At 38.8% G+C, this 20,396-nt stretch overlaps 8 protein-coding genes across 8 annotated transcripts; 5 read left to right on the top strand and 3 right to left on the bottom strand. All coding sequences in view use genetic code 12, as the record gives it.

Annotated features, from left to right (window-relative positions):
• Positions 1–270: 270 nt before the first annotated feature.
• Positions 271–6,657, bottom strand: CORT_0A06160 (Glt1 glutamate synthase; the record flags this gene model as incomplete). The annotated part of the gene is made up of 1 exon (XM_003866395.1): positions 271–6,657. One exon carries the CDS (start codon positions 6,655–6,657, stop codon positions 271–273), a length of 6,387 nt encoding a protein of 2,128 aa, XP_003866443.1.
• A 1,922-nt stretch (positions 6,658–8,579) lies between these two features.
• CORT_0A06150 (hypothetical protein) lies at positions 8,580–9,665 on the top strand (the record flags this gene model as incomplete). Its single annotated transcript, XM_003866394.1, has 1 exon — positions 8,580–9,665. One exon carries the CDS (start codon positions 8,580–8,582, stop codon positions 9,663–9,665), a length of 1,086 nt encoding a protein of 361 aa, XP_003866442.1.
• A 360-nt stretch (positions 9,666–10,025) lies between these two features.
• On the top strand, positions 10,026–13,907 carry CORT_0A06140 (Ubp12 protein; the record flags this gene model as incomplete). Its single annotated transcript, XM_003866393.1, has 1 exon — positions 10,026–13,907. The coding sequence occupies one exon, from the start codon at positions 10,026–10,028 to the stop codon at positions 13,905–13,907; it is 3,882 nt and encodes a 1,293-aa protein (XP_003866441.1).
• Positions 13,908–14,081: 174 nt separating this feature from the next.
• Positions 14,082–14,519, top strand: CORT_0A06130 (Rps23a ribosomal protein; the record flags this gene model as incomplete). The annotated part of the gene is made up of 1 exon (XM_003866392.1): positions 14,082–14,519. The coding sequence occupies one exon, from the start codon at positions 14,082–14,084 to the stop codon at positions 14,517–14,519; it is 438 nt and encodes a 145-aa protein (XP_003866440.1).
• Positions 14,520–14,595: 76 nt separating this feature from the next.
• On the bottom strand, positions 14,596–15,753 carry CORT_0A06120 (Spn1 protein; the record flags this gene model as incomplete). Its single annotated transcript, XM_003866391.1, has 1 exon — positions 14,596–15,753. The coding sequence occupies one exon, from the start codon at positions 15,751–15,753 to the stop codon at positions 14,596–14,598; it is 1,158 nt and encodes a 385-aa protein (XP_003866439.1).
• A 264-nt stretch (positions 15,754–16,017) lies between these two features.
• CORT_0A06110 (hypothetical protein) lies at positions 16,018–16,971 on the top strand (the record flags this gene model as incomplete). The annotated part of the gene is made up of 1 exon (XM_003866390.1): positions 16,018–16,971. The coding sequence occupies one exon, from the start codon at positions 16,018–16,020 to the stop codon at positions 16,969–16,971; it is 954 nt and encodes a 317-aa protein (XP_003866438.1).
• A 28-nt stretch (positions 16,972–16,999) lies between these two features.
• Positions 17,000–19,012, top strand: CORT_0A06100 (Bud6 protein; the record flags this gene model as incomplete). The annotated part of the gene is made up of 1 exon (XM_003866389.1): positions 17,000–19,012. One exon carries the CDS (start codon positions 17,000–17,002, stop codon positions 19,010–19,012), a length of 2,013 nt encoding a protein of 670 aa, XP_003866437.1.
• On the bottom strand, positions 19,013–20,239 carry CORT_0A06090 (hypothetical protein; the record flags this gene model as incomplete). Its single annotated transcript, XM_003866388.1, has 1 exon — positions 19,013–20,239. The coding sequence occupies one exon, from the start codon at positions 20,237–20,239 to the stop codon at positions 19,013–19,015; it is 1,227 nt and encodes a 408-aa protein (XP_003866436.1).
• Between the last annotated feature and the right edge of the window lie 157 nt (positions 20,240–20,396).

The raw sequence follows: 20,396 nt of genomic DNA, 5'->3' as shown, positions 1-20,396 counted from the left end.
TAGGTTATTCAGCTTTGTGGTTTTAAGAGAGAACCAATGGCGGATAAAAAGTTTCTGACTCTTTTTTGGTAACCTGTCAAAATGCAACAACAACTTTGTAAGGTGTCCTAAGCCGTTGTTGAAAGTCCATCTGTTTATACCCAAAATGTTGCAATTTTGGCAACCAGATGCTAAATGAAAATGTTACAATCATTTTCAGACACCAAATAAATAACCACGAAAACCACAAAATTAACAACTCCAAAAACAATCTTAAATTAAATTATAAACTTATATATTCTCAGCAAGTTCCTCTAGCAACTTGTAGCTCCTTTGTTCAATAGATCCATTACCAGGCAATCTAGTTGAACCCATCAAGTATTCATCCACTTCTCTACCACATTGTCTTCCTTCTTGGATTCCCCAAACGACCAACGATTGACCTCTTCTACAATCACCGGCGGCAAACAAATTAGAATCGTCCTCGACTTTGTAAACGTTGGGGTTGACAGTAGTGATGGTACCTCTCTTTGTCTTTTGAACTTCAAGATTATCTGCATCTGGACCAATGAAACCCATAGACAACAACACAACATCAGCTGGGAAGAATTCTTCACTGCCTGGAACTTCAGCCATTTGCCATGCACCCAGATCCGAACGTTTCCACTCGACTCTGACAGTCTTTATACCCTTAACTTTACCATCCTCACCAACAAATTCTTTCGACAAGATGGAATATTCTCTTGGGTCTTTACCATAATGTGCAGAGACTTCAGTGTGGCCATAATCGACTCTGAAGATTCTTGGCCACTGTGGCCATGGGTTGTCCTTGGGTCTTGCTGAAGGTGGATTTGGTAACAATTCAAAGTTGGTGACCGATTTAGCACCATGTCTAGTAGATGTACCCAAACAATCATTACCAGTATCACCACCACCAATAACAACAACATGCTTACCTTCCAATTGTTTTCTAACTTCATCCAATTCATCGTCCAATAAGGCTTTGGTATTTTTGTGCAACAATTGCATTGCAAAGTTGATATTTTCCAATTCTCTTCCTGGAATCTTCAAGTCTCTTGGAATGGTTGAACCAACAGCGAAAACAACGGCATCAAAGTTGGATTGTAATTCCGGTACGGTAATGTCCTCACCAATGGTGGTGTTGCAAACAAACTGAATGCCCTCTGCGGCTAACAAGTCAGTTCGTCTCTTGACAATTCCCTTGTCCAATTTCATGTTTGGAATACCATACATTAACAAGCCACCAGGTCTGTCGCTTCTTTCATAAACAGTGACTAAATGACCAGCTTTGTTCAATTGGTCAGCGCATGATAAACCAGCAGGACCTGATCCAATTACAGCCACGGTCTTTCCTGTTCTGTGTGTTGGTGGTTGTGGTTTAATCCAGCCTTGCTCAAACCCGTAATCGATGATAGCACATTCAACTGATTTGATATTAACTGGGTCTTCGTTGATACCCAAAACACAAGCACCATTACATGGAGCTGGACAAATTCTTCCTGTGAATTCAGGGAAGTTGTTGGTCATCATCAACCTTTGCAAGGCATCATACCACCTGTCATTGAACACCAACTCATTCCATTTTGGAATAACATTGGAGATTGGACAACCAGTATCGGAAGTACAGAATGGAACACCACAATCCATACACCTAGCAGTTTCATACTTCAATTCATCCTTTGTCAATCTCAGTGTCATTTCATTCCAGTCTTTGGTTCTCAGTTTGGCATCTCTGTACTTTTCGTTTCTACGCTTGTACTTCATGAAGCCCCTGACTTTATCCAATTTGACTGGTGCCTTCTTTTCAAATTCAGTATCAAAAATGGTATCTTCAACATCAGCAACCTTTGGCTCATTGACTTTATGAGATGGACGATGAACATGTCCTTTCTTAATTTTGTATGCTTCACCATTGGTAACATCTGATTCAGGGTCTTCCTTGATTGACTTCATAAACTTGGTCAATTCCTTCTTCTTGGCTTCTTCGGCAAGTTTCTTTTCCTTTTCCAAAACCTTTTTATAGTCATAAGGTAATACCTTGACGAATCTAGGCAAGTATCTGTTGAAATCATTCAAGATCCTATCAGCAACTTCAGATCCTGTGTAATGACGGTGGTCTTCAACCAAGTTTCTCAAAAATGCAATTTCATCGGTTTCAGTAACTGATGAAAGCTCGACGTTAGCCTTGTTAACCTTATCTGAGAAATCTTGAGCCATATCCAAGACATAAGCGATACCACCACACATACCAGAAGCAAAGTTTCTACCAGTAGATCCAAGAACAACAACTCTACCACCTGACATATATTCACAACCATGGTCACCAGTACCTTCGGTGACAATAATAGCTCCTGAATTTCTAACGGCAAATCTTTCCGCAGCAATACCTCTAATGAATGCAGAACCTGAAGTGGCACCAAAGAAGGCAGTGTTACCAGCAATGATTTGGTCTTCGGCTTTGAATTTTGACTCGAGAGGTGGGTATACAATGACTCTACCTCCTGATAAACCTTTTCCAATGTAGTCATTAGCATCACCCTCTAATTCTAAAGTGACACCTGAAGCCAAGAAAGCGCCAAATGATTGACCAGCAGAACCAGTAACATTGACATGAATAGTATCATGGGGCAATCCTTGTTCACCAAAAGTCTTAGACACTCTGTATGACAAAGTAGTACCCAAAGAACGATCAGTGTTGACAACTTCACAATCAATAGTAACAGGCAATCCTTTAGCCAAGGTCAATTCAGATTCATCAATCAATTTGTTGTCAACCCTGATGTGCAACTTATGGTCTTGCTTTCTAACACAATGGGTAGCAACCCCTGGTCTAATAGTATGAGCAGGAGTGAGAATTGGTGACAAATCAATGTTGGCATTCTTGGTGGTTCTGAAATCCTCTCTGACTTTCAACTTTTCTGCTCTTCCAACCATTTCAGCAACAGTTCTAAAACCCAATCTAGCCATAAACTGTCTCAAGTCATTTGCCATGTAGTAGAAAAAGTTGATAACATGTTCAGGAGTACCCTCAAACTTTCTTCTCAATTCAGGATCTTGAGTGGCAATACCAACTGGACAAGCACCAGTGTGACACTTTCTCATGTAGATACAACCCATGGCAATCAATGGAGTGGTTGCAAATCCCCATTCCTCAGCACCCAATAAACATGCAATAGCAATATCTCTACCCGTTCTCAATTGACCATCAGTTTGCAAAACAACTCTTCCTCTCAAATCATTCAAAACCAATGTTTGATGAGATTCGGCCAAACCTAATTCCCAAGGTAAACCCGCATATTTGATTGAAGTCAATTTAGCAGCACCAGTACCACCATCACCTCCAGAAATCAAAATATTTTCTGAACCAGCCTTGGCAACACCAGCTGCAACAATACCAACACCAACTTCTGAAACCAACTTAACCGAAGTTCTTGCCCTTGGATTAGAACACTTCAAGTCATACAACAATTGTTTCAAATCTTCGATGGAGTAGATATCATGATGTGGTGGAGGAGAGATTAAACCAACTCCTGGGGTGGAGTGTCTAGTTTTACCAATTTCGGCAGATACTTTGTGACCTGGTAACTCACCACCTTCACCTGGCTTGGCACCTTGTGCCATTTTAATTTGCAACTCATCAGCATCAGCCAAGTAATAAGATGTAACACCAAATCTTCCTGATGCAACTTGCTTAATGGCCGATCTCATAGTATCACCACTTTCATTGATCTGAGAACGAGCCGCATCCTCACCACCTTCACCCGTATTGGACTTACCACCCAATCTGTTCATAGCGACAGCCAATGTTGAGTGAGATTCCATTGAAATAGAACCATAAGACATGGCACCAGTAAAGAAACGACGAACAATCTCAGTCCATGGTTCAACTTGATCAATCGGAACCGAAGTCGAAGATTCAAAGTCAAAGTCTAATAAACCACGCAATGTACAATTTCTCACTGCTTCATTTTCCTTTTTACAATATGCATCGAAAGCTCTCTCATTTTTGTTACGAACAGCATCCTGTAATGATGCAATTGCAGCGGGATCGTTGATATGAGCATCTCCACCATCTCTCCAATGATATTCCCCAGTTTCTGGTAAACCAATTGGCTTGATTGTGTCTCTGGTTGGGTATCCCCTTTCATGCAAGGTGAATGCATCTTGAGCAATGTATTCAAATGTGACACCCTTGATTCTGGAAGCGGTACCGGCAAAGCATCTATCAATAACTGAGTTGTCAACACCAAGAGCTTCAAAAATTTGTGCACCCTTGTAAGAAGCCAATGTTGAGATACCCATTTTTGACATCACTTTCAAAATACCAGCATCAATTGACTTTTTATAGTTGTCAATGACTTTTTCCTCAGTCAATGAATCATTTTTCAAAAGACCCTGTCTTTTCATTCTTACCAAAGTTTCCATGGCCAAGTATGGATTAATACCATCGGCACCATAACCAACCAAACAACATGCATGGTGCACCTCTTTAGCTTCTTGAGTTTCGATAATCAATGCAACCTTGGAACGTTGCTTTTGTCTAACCAAATGGTGGTGTACTGCTCCAACTGCAATCAACGCAGAGATAGGCAATCTATCAGCACCAGTGGCAACATCACTCAAGATAATGATTTGGTTGTCATCAGCAATAGCTTTTGAAGCAGCTTGGCAAATTCTGTCAATGGTGTTGATGTAGCCTTGTATGCCTTCAGACTTTTCAAAGGTGATGTCAATGGTAGCCACTGACCAGGTGGGATAGACTTTTTCAATATTTTGAAGAGCCAATAATTCCCCGTTGGTCAAAATTGGTGATTTCAACAACAATCTATTCAATTGGTCTGGCTTCATTTCCAAAAGGTTACCTTGTGGTCCGACATAGCACTCCAAGGACATAACAATCTTTTCCCTAATAGGATCAATTGGTGGATTAGTGACTTGAGCAAACAATTGACGGAAATATTCATACAACAACTTGGGTTGTTCGGAAATACAAGCTAAAGCGTTATCGTTACCCATGGAACCCAATGCTTCATTACCCTCAGCCATTGGTGCTAAAACAAACAACACTTGCTCGTGAGAGTAGCCAGATGCCACCAACCTTGGATCAGTTTGAATGGTCAATTCGGTATCGATTGGCTTTGTATTCAAATTAATATTTCTTGATTCAAACTTTTCCGTTAAGTCCTTCAATGAGATCATGTTGGCTAATACCCAACTCTTGAAATCAAATCTGGAAGCGACATTGTTTTTCAACTCTCTGTCATCGACAATTCGACCCTCCTTGGTGTCAACCAACAACATTCTTCCTGGTTGTAATCTGCCTTTTTGTAAAACCTTTTCTGGTTCAATACTAATAACACCAACTTCTGAAGCACAAATCATTCTGTCGTCATCGGTAACATAATATCTACATGGTCTCAAACCATTACGATCCAAGTTGGCTCCACAGTATCTATCATCGGCAAATGTGAACAAAGCAGGGCCATCCCATGGTTCCATCAAACAAGCAGCCCATTCATAAAACGCCTTCTTTTTTGGGTCAATATACTCATCATTTTGCCAAGCTTCTGGAATCATCATCATGACGGCTTCTGGTAAGGATACAACACCATTGACAACCAACAATTCCAAAACGTTATCAAAAGCAGCTGAATCAGATCCACCTTCTTCAATAATTGGGAACAACTTGTCCATTTCTTCACCGAACAATTTGGATTTCATAACACCTTCTTTAGCTCTCATCCAATTCTTGTTACCTCTTAAAGTGTTGATCTCACCATTATGTGCTGCTAATCTCAAAGGTTGAGCTCTATCCCAAGAAGGGAAAGTGTTTGTTGAGAATCTTGAATGGACCAAAGCAAAATGGGACTCATATTCAGCATTGACCAAGTCATGATAATAAGCATAGACTTGGTTTGGAGCTAATTGGCCTTTGTATACTATAGTCTTCGAAGAAAGCGAGCAAATGTAGAACCAATTGTGTAATCCAATAGTATGAGATGATTGTTTTCTCAAAATAAATAACCTTTTTTCAAAATCCTGTTGATATTTTGCTGCGAATTCTTCTTCATCAACATCCAAATCCAAAATCTCTTTCATTACAACTGCCGGTTGTAAAATGTATGGTTCTCTTGATAACGAAGCGGGGCCCAAAATAGAAGAATCATGAGGTACTTTTCTCCATCCCAACACCTTTAAATTCAAAGAATCAGCAATATTTTCAAATGTGTTCTTAGACTTGTCAAAAACAGCGTCATCCTTCTTGAAAAACAAGTTACCAACACCATATTGACCTTTTCTTGGTAATCTGACGTTACAGTGATACTGAAACTCGCGTTTTAAAAACTTGTGAGGAATTGAACTCAACAAACCAGCACCATCACCATCTTTGGGATTCAATTCACCCCCTCTATGGGTCATATTACATAACAAGTTTTTAGCATCCGATACAATCTTATGAGATGGTGATCCCTTCAAGTGACATGTGAAACCAACACCACAAGCGTCTTTCTCATACTCGGGGTTGTAGAGACCCTTTGCTACAGGCAAGGAAGAAGCCCATGATTTATTTTCTGGCACCTCATCATATTGGTAGATATTAGTTTCGCTAAACTCCTGTTGCGGCAAGTATGAGGAGGAGGAGGTTGTAACTCTCATTTATTTATCCTCTGGAAATGTAGTAGTTATTGTAAGGACGAAAAGTTGTTTGAGATTTGAATTTGTAATATTTCAATTGGAACCAATCCGATTATTATTCTACCAACGGAGGAGGATGGAATACGTTTGTAAAGAAAGAAGATTAAACAAAAGAAGTGATTAGAAGGTGAAATTTTTTTATCAAATCCAATCAACAGAGAAATATTTAGATTAAAATTTGGGTTTATATTTAACAAGAAAAAATAAGTTTTATTTGGTTGACAAGACCCCATGCGTTAAATTGAAGTTACGATCTAGCTTCTGGGATAGATGGTAGAGCTCGTAAAATAGCAAGGCAATTAGTTTATGACCTATGAATCTGCTCCTCCCATCCCATCAACAAGTATATTGTATATTAGAGGTGAGACCTTTAACCTTTTTAATTTATCCGTCATTGATAAGAGAACTTTATTGCCATAGAGATCTACAGATCTACGAGGTCACCCAGAGTACTAGGCAGCACAGTTCCATCCAATTGGATACTTTTCACCCTCTTACTGCTGTTGATTGACTAGCATTCAAGCTAGAAACAGTGCACCTCGTGGTTGTGTCCCTCTCTCTGTCAAGTTGTGTGTGTACTAACCCAATCTATACATGCAATGTTTTTCTTTTTTGTTATGTTTCTGTTCCTTTTTGTGTAATAATACGATGTTTATTTTTTAATTTTTGTTGTTTGTAATCTAAAGCCAATCAGAGTTTGTTAATTTAAAATCAGTCACGTGCATTCTTCAATAGTGTTAGGGACTAAAGGAATCAAAATTCCCTTCTCCCCCACATGAGCAAAGTTCCAGGTGTACAAAATGTCGATAGTAAAAGATCCTTACATCCCTGATGCATGATATGCATTAACTTTCTAGATTTTGTCTAATGGTTAATTTATTCTAATTCTGTATCTTATGATTACCGGAAGATTATTTTTTATTTTACCCCAAAAGGGAAAAATTTACCAGATCTGAATCGTTTTGGTAGACTATGTTAGCCCCCACTGAAGCTGATCACACAGCATCACACACGATCGTTCTCGTTATTTCAAGTGTTCCTAAAGTAGCTATGTACAGAAAACAGCCTTTTATGACCCTACTTGTTTCTCGGCGGAATCCGATTCATAACTGCTTCCAAGAAGAATTTGATTCCTTTAATCCTTAACCGGGATGACGGTAGAATCCTCGGGTTTTTGTGACACCAATGAGTCACAGGACCTCAATCTGAACAAAGGAAAACAAAAGAAATATTTATTGGACCACTTCGAATAACGTGGGGGAAATGTATTGCATGTGAAAAAATGGTCACATGCTTTCTATATCAAAAAACTTATTGATGGGATTGTCACCAACGGTCCTTCTTATTCTAATTTTGGCGTATTAAGCTCTTAACTCCAAGTTTTTACCCCGTTTGAACGGCTGTGCATTTTTCGGTCGTAGTGTCATTTTTTATTTTTCCTTCAGCAAAATCTGCTGAAAGTTCGAAGTCTACACACAGTTGGTAGCGTGACTAGTGACTACTTAACGTAGCACTGATTTCATGTTATTCAGTGTCACAAATAGGTTTAATGATTTGCAGTAAACCAGTGTCAGAGATCATACGAGATTGATTTTTGCAGTAAAATTCTGCAAAATCTATAAAACAAAAAAGACCCATCTTCAATCTTCTCAGAATTTCTCCTACAGTTTGCGAAATACCCGAACAAAACAAAAACATACCTGATTAGCTCTACAATCGAATACGCCTCACTGTTTGAGGTGAATTAAATAAACTTCTTTCTGTGTCGCATCTTTTAAGAAAAACCGACATTAATTTGACGACATTGTTCTTTGCACTACCATGTCAACCTCATCAGAAATAATTTTACATTTCAACCATCCATTCTCTACAAACCGACAGCAATGGCTGAATTAAAGCAAGTTTCTTTCACACCAGATGTATTGGCAAGAGTGGCACCAGATGTATCTCTACAACGTCATCTATCCATTGGAATTAGACCTAATTTACGTAATTTCACCGAGTTTAAAGCAGTTGATTTTGGCAATAGTTTTCAACTACAACAAAAAGAACACAACATCTTTGCATCGTCCATTGTGAAAAGTGGATCCACCACAGTAATCACGACAATCAGTTTAGGCATTGTCGAAGATTTAGGCAATAAGCACAAACAACGCAATCAACACTTTGCCACCGTCTATCCTCAAGTTGAAATACTTCGTGGTAGATCTGGTGCTCCCACTGATGAAGAAATGATTATAAGTCAAGATTTGTTTGAAACCTTTAGGCATTGTAAAATCATTCCACAAGAGAGTTTGAATATTGACAATATTGGTATCAAGATAAAAGATGAAGAGACTGGTGAGGAAGTGATATTGTATCCTGATTTAAACGAATCGCAATGGCAATATGTCAATTTATCAAGTATGCATAACAAACCATTTCAATTTGTTTTGTTAGCAAATACGAAAGTATACCTGAGAGAGGTCTCAACAAATTCAATTTTTGATTTATGCTTTGCTTCTATTTTGAAAGCATTGCAAGATATGAAATTACCAAGGTGTTTTGTTAATGATTCAATAAGTACAAAGATTTCCATTAGATCTAGAAAATCAAATGCAAGAGGATTGGTGGATACGAATAAAGGAGTGTTGAACTTGGATTTGAGACAAGAATCACAATACAAGTTACAATTGAATGTGAATACAGGCACCATTTCAAGTAATTTTGGTGTGATAAAACTAGACCAAAGGGGGGACACAGAGCAACATAACGATGATGATATGATTGTAGACAATGATGATGAGCCCATTTTATTAACTGACTTAGAAGGTGAGGCGGAAGAATCAACTATATTGTCGAGAATATCTATCGTCAACAATTCACAAACGATAAACAAGATCAGCTTGGTTAGTAATGGTGATGTCACTTTGGATACACTTAGGCGAGCCCTTGATATATCCAGACAAAGAGCTAATTTGAAATCATAGGCATCTAATAGAATAGATATATGTCGCTCCTAGTGTCGCGACACTCGTTCAAATTGTGGCAAAAATTGTTATTTACTTTCTGTAGACGCGCAACTAAAATCTTCACAACCAATTTTTACTTTTCCTTCAACGTTTCCCAAATTACATTTGCAACACTAGATTTAGATTGCACACAATTAGCGGTATACGACATCTATCATACCCCCGTTTGGTATATTAGCAATTGAATTGTATACGCCTGCTGATTCCATATCACAAACAAGGGAAATCGATCCTTGATACAAGAGAAAATTGGTAATTACCACAAACATACATATTCATTGCAGATCAACCGTAAAATCTATATCCTCCACACACAGGATGCCTGATGAGGAACATCAAGAGATTACAAGTTACAACACCATACAGGAAAAGGAAGAAGAATCTTTGTCATCGTCAACTAGTTCCATTAAATCTACACCATTAGAATCTCCAGTTGATGTCAATGTGGTGTCAAATGGGGAAACCAATGCAGACAACGGTGAGGAATTGCAAAAAGACTTAGAAAGCAGGCGCCAGTTGATTAAAACCCTATTGGCAGATCAAGAGTGGCAAGAAGGTGACGATTGTTATGTAATTCCAAAACCGTTCATTGATTCATTTTTCAACACATCAGCAACTTCAATTGATGATTTGCGAAACAAGATTGGTCCTATTGATTTTCACACTATACTTGACAACTCAGGGTACCTTTTCTCAGCAGAAAATGAGCCAGTACCAACACTTGGCGTATCACAAAACATTTTTCAGCACTTTTCACATTGGTTTGGTGTATTAGGCCAACCCGTCGAAAGATCATTCATTATAAATCCCGTAACAGGCGTTGTGGAAATTGAAAGATGGCCGCTTGAATGTTTTGTTCATTACATTGGCAAAAAAACGCATCAACCAACCTACTTTAGAAATGGATATTCAAGACACAGTAACCATCATGATGTGGAAAATGAACGACCAGCTTTTCTTTCAGTTTCAAGAGGCAAGACATTTTTGTACTTACTTGAGTTAATCAAAGACCACATTTTGAAGGCACCAAGAAGATCGATTGATGATTTTAGATTATGGTTTGTCACCGATCCCAAGCAAGATGAATTGCCTTTTTTGATAACAGCAACAAACTTTGCCTATAAAATATCTAGCAAGAATGTGGTACCCCCAACGATTTTCAATCGCACATTGATGTCAGAAGGTGTGAATGGTGGGTTTTACCACTTGGTTATCGAGTACAAGGAAAAAAGCAATCTCCAATTCCCGATTGATGCATTTGTTCAGTCACATGTCAATACAGAAGACAATAAGGAGAAAGCAGGTGGTCACATGGGACTATCTAACCTTGGAAACACTTGCTATATGAACTCAGCGTTACAATGTTTGCTTCATGTGCCCGAAATTAACCAATACTTCTTCCACAATATTTATCAAAAAGAATTGAACGTGGATAATCCGCTTGGATATAATGGAGATGTTGCTAATGCTTTTGGATCCTTGTTGAAGCAAGCTTTTGACCCGGCAAAGACTTCGTCGAGCATGTCGCCGCGTGATTTTAAATACACGATAGGTAGATACAGCTCCATGTTTTCAGGATATCTACAACAAGACTCGCAAGAGTTGTTGAGTTGGTTGTTAGATGCGTTACACGAGGACTTGAATCGTATTCAAAAGAAACCGTATTGTGAGAAACCAGAGTTGAAGGATGACGAAGTCGATGATAAAGAAGCCATAGCTAGGTTATCGGAAACATGTTGGAATCAGCACAAGCAGAGAAATGATTCAGTAATAACCGACTTATTCACTGGTTTGTATGAGTCGATATTGGTATGTCCTGATTGTGGCAAGACATCGATAACATTTGATCCATTTAACGATTTAACATTACCGTTGCCAATCAATAAAAAGTGGTATCACACATTTACCATTGTTGACTTTTCTGGGAAACTTCCAAATAGGATTATGAAACTTGAAGTGGAGTTGAAAACGACCTCCAATTATGATGATTTGGTTAATTATTTGTCAAATTTCCTCAGTGTTGCCACGGGTGATCTATTCTTGTACGAAGTGTTCCAACACGGTATATATGCTGACTTCCAAAAGAATCGAATCAAGAACAAGTTTTTGCCAATAACTGAGATTATCAAGGATGGTGATGATGTGGTTGTTTATATTATCCCCCATGATTCAGAAATTGACGTCATTATACCCGTGTTTAATGTGGTGGAAAATGAAGATACTCTGTACCGAATGGAGAATTACTTTGGGGTCCCATTGTTTATCACTCTTACAAAAGATCAACTCAACAGTTTTGGTTGTATTAGGCAAAAATTATTGGAGGCTGCTTCTATTTTGACATATGTGGATGTTGTTGGCGAATATGAAAAGATTAAGCAAAGCAATGAGAATTACACCGAAAAGAAGTTTTATAACAAGCTGGATTTTACATTGATTGCCGAGGATGATGGGAAGGCAGAAAATGAATACGATAGTGATGTGTCCTTGGCCAACCCATACGTTGATGCCGATTTTGGATTTAAGATAAAGTACATTTACGATAGTGAGATACCAAGCAGCCAAAAGTCTCGTTTCAGTTTCAATTCCAATAGTTATGCATCAGCGACAACGATTCATGTACCTTTGCACAAACCAGCAATTAGTAGCTATAAGCTATTGTCAGGCGAATTGCCTCAATTGAAAAGACAGTACTATCACTCGCAGCAGTGTAATGATAAGCCAATGGATGAGGTCCTAATAGAAGATGGAAATTTGGTAGAAGAAGAAGAAGATGATGATGAGAAGCACGCAGTAGACGACTACTTAGTTCTGCGTTCAAATACACCGCAGGTCATACCATTGGGAAGGGATGAATGGAGTGATTCCAACGACGCAGTAGTATCAATTGACGAGCAGATACAGAGTGGAGGTAAGCTGGAACTGGATGCCAGCAACACACTCGAGCAAGATTTACGACCAACTTTACCACCACGTAATCAACAATATTCTCAGCTAATATTGTCGGATACTGAAAGTGAAGGAATGCTTGGTTCAGGCTCATTTATGCCACCGCAAGCTTCAAGTGTGTGTCCTGATTCTACAAAGCCTTCGAATATCAATTCCCCCTTGGAGACAAACTTTGACGAAGAGGTCCATACCACGTTGGTGAGTAGAAATTCAGTGTTATTATGTGATTGGGATAAGGAGGTTTATTTAAAATTATTTGGCGATTCCTCATTAACCAGTTGGGAATCCATACCGGAACTTAAGAACCAACAATTGGCTGAAAATAAGGCGAGGTTTGAACGTCAACGGAAAAGCAAGGTTACATTGGCCGATTGCTTGAAGAGTTTTAGCACTCCAGAAGTGCTTGGTGAGCATGATTTATGGTACTGTCCTAGCTGTAATGACCATAAGCGAGCTACAAAATCGATTCAAATCTGGTCGACTGGGGATATCTTAACAATTCATTTGAAAAGATTTCACAGCGCTCGTGCATTTAGTGACAAAATTGATATTGTTGTTGATTTTCCAATTGAAGGATTAGATATTGCGCCATATGTGGCTAATCCGACTCTACAGGAAAAGGATTGTATTTACGATTTGATTGCAGTTGATAATCATTATGGAGGATTGGGCGGTGGTCACTATACTGCATCGGTAAAGAATTTCAAGGATGATAAATGGTACTATTTCAATGATAGTAGAGTCACTGAGATTAACAACCCAGAGGAGCTTGTATCTAGTGCTGCCTATTTACTTTTTTACCGCCGAAAAAGACCCGCTAATGAACCATTGGGCGGTGATGGTTTACGTGATATTCTTCGAAAGGGAGAAGAGGAGTATAAATCAAAGGCTATCGAAAAGCAGGAAGCTTTGACCAATTTACTGGGCCTGATAAACAAGTACCACTCAGCATTGCGATTTAATCAGAGTCAAGATGGAGAAGTTGACTATGAGAGTGAATTGTCAAATGTTGAAGTTGTAGATGAAAAAAGTAGCAGCGACGAAGATGAAGTTTCAAAAAGAGTCAGAAGACAGAGAGTATTACTGAAGGATGGTGATGATAGTGCGTGTCCATTGCGTCATAGCAACAGCAAACGGCAGAAAATGAATTCGAGTGCCCCTGAAGATGCCGATATACTGTCTCAAAGTTCAGATTCGAATGGAGATGCGGCTCAAGAGGAAGTTAAAGTGGAAGAAAGTAAGATAAATAATTGATTTGATTCACACACGTTACTTTTGTAATCCAAGGGCTGAAGCCCTATCTATGTATTTTTGTGCGCACATACACTACCCCCCTCTGAGTACTCCTCTATCAAAAACAATTTTTTTTTTTCAAGCTTAATCTCCTCCCAACCACTTACTCCTACAAACCACACAGCTAAATCAATCATGGGAAAAGGTAAGCCAAGAGGACTTAACTCAGCTAGAAAATTAAGAGTTCACAGAAGAAACAACAGATGGGCCGATCAAGCTTATAAGGCTAGATTGTTGGGAACCGCTTTCAAATCATCCCCATTCGGAGGTTCATCTCACGCCAAGGGAATTGTATTGGAAAAGATTGGTGTTGAATCTAAACAACCAAACTCCGCTATTAGAAAATGTGTCAGAGTCCAATTAATCAAGAACGGTAAAAGAGTTACCGCTTTCGTTCCTAATGATGGTTGTTTGAACTTTGTTGATGAAAATGACGAAGTCTTATTGGCTGGTTTCGGTAGAAGAGGTAAGGCAAAGGGTGATATTCCAGGTGTTAGATTCAAGGTCGTTAAAGTTTCAGGTGTCTCTTTGTTAGCCTTGTGGAAAGAAAAGAAGGAAAAGCCAAGATCGTAGGAGTGGTGTTTGTACAATAGCAGGATTAAGTACTGGTTAATATATAAAGTTACGAAAGAATAATGTATTAAACTACTTAGATGCTTAAATCTCTACCTTCAATTGACGGACCGCCTTTCTTTGTCGCTTTTCTCTTGGTGCCCATTGTTGTTAATTTTTGATTCAACTTTCTAAACCTTTCATCGTGTCCTCTACCTGCTTGTCTCATTAACAAGTTAGGATCAACCTTGGGTGCAATTTTGTACGCAGCAGTTCTAGCTGTTGGAATAGCAGCTCTTTTTCTTCTCTCGGCATTTTGCTCGTATAAGGTCTTTGGTGCTGTTTGTTTATTACCACTGGACAATTTATTAGAATACCTTGCTTTGTTGTATTCACCAAATTGTATGGATCTGTCCTTGTAAGAGTCGGATTTATTTAAAATTGGTCTTGTCCAATCACCAATTAATCTATCAACAACCTTTTTTAACAGTGGCTCTGTTCTTTTTGATCTTTGGTAAAATACTAGGACTTTTCCTATTCCTGAAGCTACTAAATGGTCCGTTTTGATGGGTAATGTTTCCAAGGAATTTATTAGTTCTTTTTGAATTTGATAAGCCGGCATACTGGCATCAGGCAATGGCTCCAACCATAACCGTACTGCTTCCAACAAATTGTTATCCAAGATTGATTCTGCTAAATCAGCTCTTGACAAGATGTTCAATACATCTTCCAACAATTTCAACTTTTCAGTAGCAATTTGTCCTTGTGAATTCTTTTCCACATCCAAGTTTGCAGCATTAATCATTTGCTCTTTTAAATGTTCAATTTTATCATCTTGCATTCTTTCAATATCGTCTTCGTCGGCTTTTCTTCTTCTATTAGATTTGACTTTGATAGCAGCTGTCATTTTCTCTTCCAATTCCAATCGTTTCCTTTGTTGCGGGTTGAAATCGTCATTTGGTGGTGGCTGCTCATTGCTTGTCGTGTCAATATCTACCTGTGGTTCGACTCTTCTAATGACCTTCTTGTGGGTGTTGAATCGATCGTCCGAATGTGGGATTTTCTTTACTTTGATTGAATTGATTACTTTATCTTCCTCTAGTGCCTCTTCGGTTGTAGGAGTCTCTTGAAGGGTTTCTTGAGAAACCTCCTTTGGTTCACTCTCCCCTGCGTGAATTTCCCTTTCGTCATCCCTTTGTTGAGCTATGTTAACCGCTTCAGCTGCAATCTGCTCCATTTGTTCATTGAGATCCATTATAAGTTCTGCTTTGGTATCTTTGGTGAACAATATCAACTGGTTGATTTATTTTTTTCCTTTGTAGAAAGGATCCTTTCACCGTTAGAGTAGCACCCACTTAATACCTCCTCATCTATACTAAACTACTCCTTTGCCCTCCTCTTCATATCTACAGCTTCTAGTAATCTTCCTGACTTTTTACTCAAAAGGCTCTAGTAAACGGTTCCTCACGTGACCCACTCCAACGTTTAACTTTTCATCAACGAGAAAATGTGAAAAAACATGCATCAAACACAATTCCAACATACTTTCAGCACACTATCGCCCATGTCTGATTTTGTTGGCAAGACCATCTCCTTAATTTCTAAAAAGAATTTAAGGTATGTCGGTATATTAGAAAACATAAATGCCGACGATGCTACAATTGCATTGAAATCGGTAAGAATGTTTGGTACTGAAGGTAGATTAGGACAACCACATTTGGAAGTTCCTCCAGGAAACGACATTTATGACTACGTTGTATTCAGAGGCAATGACGTGGAAGATTTATCAGTTTTAGATGTCCCTATTGAGCAAGTGAGACCAGTGTATCCCCCCATTGGAACGTCTGGGTTGTATCCCACACCAACTTCGCAACAACCACCATACCCACAACAGTTCCCCCCACAACCAACTTCAACCAATGTGAATCAACCGGGACCAAGTCCAGCACAAGCTGCAACAGCTCCAACTGAAACTTCTGGTGCCGTCCCTCGTGAACAACCACAGCCAACAAAAACAACTCAAGAACAGCCACCCACAAAGAGTACTAATGAAACCGAGCCTGGTTCATTACCCAATGAAGCAGCAAAGGAAAACATTGAAGAAAAGGATGTGGCACAATCTCAGCCCGGGTCAAGGCCAAAACCAAAACATACAAATTTGGACTTTAAAGAAGATTTCGATTTTGAACAGTCTAATGCCAAATTTCAAAGAGAAGTGAAAGAGCAAGACGAAGGTCCAAAGTACAACAAGCAGTCATCGTTTTTTGATTCAATTTCATCATCAACTGAGGAAAAAGGAAATAACAGGAATAGATGGGCAGAAGAGAGAAATTTAAACTTTGACACTTTTGGTGAATCTGGTGCAAGAGGCGGAAGAGGTAGAGGAAGGGGAAGAGGTGGCAGAGGTAGAGGAAGGGGAAGAGGCAGAGGTAATTGGAGAGGAAGAAGTGAACCAAAACCTGAATGGGCGTAGGAGAAAAAATGTAGTGTGTATAAATGTTATGCACAAAACAAAAAACTTATATAGATCAACCCGTTTACTTCTCAAATCAATGTCGTTCCATTCATCACAGGAAACTTTCATCAATCCAAAGAGAAAGTCATTGCATACCATTGAATCATGTGTGACTAGATTACTCGTCTCAACAAAACACTTACTAGAGAGTTTAACTCAATGGGCTAGACAAGAAGCTGATGATAAGTTTGTATCTGATGCATATGTGAAATTGGGGAATGACTTTAAAGCAGCAACAAAAGCATTTACAAACAGTGGAATTGACACTTCTGATCTCGGCAATGTACCTCAAGCGTTGAGGACCATTTTGGAAGCTGCATTGAGTGAAGCTCCATCACAGGAGAATCTTGATCGGTTTTTGCCTGAAATTAGAAACATTATTGTTACGCTACTACAGAACTTGAAGGCAAAACAAACTCGTGCAAAGGTGTTATCACAAGAACGTGATAGGGAAGCAGAGGAGCAGAGAATGAGCAGAAGTCAAGCATCACGAGAACGTGAGCCGGAGCGTGAACTCAAACGTGAGCCGGAACGTGCTAGGGAAGCAACCACTGTGAATCCCCCTGAGCAACCACGGCTCTCTCAACCAAGAGAGTCTAGAAGATCTCAAAATGATGCATTGCTCCAACTTCAAAATGGTGATGCTATGCAACGTCGTGCAAGTAAAAGGTTTAGCGCATACCAGTATGCTAAACTCACTCATAATGCAGTTGACACCTCACCAGCACTTCCTGTACCTAAATCCCCCAACGTATCTGCCAACAATTCGATGCAAGAAGAGCCGGCTCAGGAAATATATGTGTTGTTGAGGATAGGTCAAAAGACTAGAAAGTCAAACCTTACCACACCGGTTACACTAGCATCCATCCGATTGGTATTTGTTGAAAAGTTTGCATACTCACTTGGCTCAGGTAACTTTCCTGATATTTACATACAGGACCCGCAAACAAAGGTATTTTACGAGTTGGAGGAACAATCGCTAAACGAAGTGAAAAATGGTTCCTTGTTGAGTTTGAATGAGGAGAGTTCTAACATTAACCAGTTGAATATAAAGTTTGAAACCGTTTTGGAGGCAATAGAATCAATGCGTAATGAGCTCAATACTCAAAGTTCGATTCCCTCGCCTAGTTCAGACTCAGATGATAGAAAAGAGATAACAAGAATTGAAAATGATCTTCGTACTATTAAACAGATGAATAAGAGCTCTACTACTTCGTTTAAGCAAGTGCTTGCAAATATCTCCACCCAGTTGAAGAGATTCCAAGACTCAAATGTGGAGGCCTCGGATTCAAACAGAATGTATATGGAATCGTGCCATTCTAAATTATCTGACGATTCAGATGCATTGTTAACCAAAGTTGACGATTTACAGGACTTAATGGAGGAAATGAGAAAGGACGTTGCCCAAAGAGGTGTACGAGTTGGAGAGAAACAGTTGAAGCATATAACCAAGGAAATTGCCAATGCAAAGAAATCACTTGACGAAATGAGTAGCTTTATATCGAAGGAGAAGTCGATCTGGAAGAAGATATGGGAATCCGAATTGGATAAAGTTTGTGAAGAACAACAATTTTTCAAATTGCAAGATGATTTAACTAGTGATTTGCAGGAGGATCTACAAAAGATTCAAGAGACATATGAATTGATTGAACAATGTTCTATTGAGCAGAGCAAAGGCGCATCATCGAAACGTAATAAGGTCATGGCTAATTTGCACATTCCTGAACCTGGCGAAAGCTTGCACGATATTCAAGGACAGGTGTTGGTTGATATTGCCCAATTGAACCCAAATCATGAAAGTAGATTGGAAGCTATTGAGCGGGCGGAGAAGTTGAGACAACGTGAAAGACAATTGTCGCAATTAAACAAGTTTCAAGAAGAGTTGGGCGATTTTGTTGAAGACAACAGGCTAAAAAAATCCGGAGGCATTGAAGAAGTTGAAAATTTACGAAAGCAACGGGATCAAGAAAATTTGAAAAATTCCTTCGGAATTGTATAGCTACATCCATTGGTTATATTTTGATTTGAATCGTTTCATGTAGATATCAAACACTTTGGGGAATGGATCATTCTTGCTCAACACCACTGACTTGTTTGTCAATTTACCCTTGATTAAATTTGAATCAATCAAAGTGACAAATAAGTTTTCTTTAAAGTAGATGTCTTGAATTGGGACAAGGTTATAAGGCATTGTAGTTTGTCTTCCTAGTATCTTCCAACAATTTTTCACCAAATTTCGATAAATTAAAATCTCCATCTTGTTCGTCAAGAGTAGTAAGTTTTTGCTCTTTAAGTAGCGATGATTCTTTTCCACTATGGATTTGAACAATGCATAATCACCTGGTCGTATAGCTTTAGACATCTCTTCATACATGGATAAAAAATTTACCACGTATTGGTTATTCCTTTGTGATTGTTTCAATGCGATAAAGTTTGGGGTCTTGCCGATAACCAAACTGATTGGAATGAATAGCTCAAGTATCAATTGTTGGTTCTTGCCACTACTCGTCCTAATCAAACACCATTTCAACAACTCAAAACTCTCAATCAATTCATATTTGATAAAGTAGTACCGCGCTAGGTAATACCGATATTTCAACTGCTCAACCATGGGGAAATCTGCCAACTGTAAATTAGTATTATTCATATTGCTAAAGATATTCCGACAAAGCAAAGGGTTATCCAACTTCCAATATATAAAGCAAAGCTTGTTCCCTAGATACAATATAATCGACTCTTTATAGGCATTTGAATTGATTCGAATATTGTTAAAGATTTTCAAAATCACACTGGCAATATAATTTAATCGATATTTCCCACCATTCTCCTTGAAGAACATCTGCGTGTCCAATTGTAATGCCCATGGTGTCACTATCCCTATAGTTGATTTAATTACACCTGATAAAAGCCAACCAAAATTGTTATTGTTGAATGCAACCGATAAATCATTAAGATATGTGGTGTATAGATCAAACGATTGCAAGACAGACCATGGATCCATTTCATTGCAAAGTTTGACAAAACTGGATACAACTGTTGGAAATGCTGGCCAATCATCGTCATACAACGTTTTCAATTGCGACGTTGAAGTGTTGTTGTAAATAGATGCTATATAACCATTCTCTGCTGGATTCACAGAGAGTAGTTTCGTCAAACTGTTAAATTTCTCTTGCTTGTTTGTGTGATACGTATTGTTGATCTCGGTAATGAGTTGGGACACGCTCATCTTGGGGGAGCTGAAGGCTGGAAGTAGAAGTGTTTTTTCTTCACTTTTTTGGTTATAGTATCGCTTCTGTCTCGTAAACAGAAAAGCTTGGATATATACTTCCTATGATTTCTGAACTTTAGGAGACGGTGTCACCAGGTTCTAGACATGCAAATGA

Source organism: Candida orthopsilosis (genome assembly GCF_000315875.1).
Source record: "Candida orthopsilosis Co 90-125, chromosome 1 draft sequence".
NCBI lineage: Eukaryota > Fungi > Ascomycota > Pichiomycetes > Serinales > Debaryomycetaceae > Lodderomyces > Lodderomyces orthopsilosis.
The sequence above is the reverse complement of the archived record's forward strand: the minus strand, read 5'-3'. Positions and strand labels throughout refer to the sequence as shown.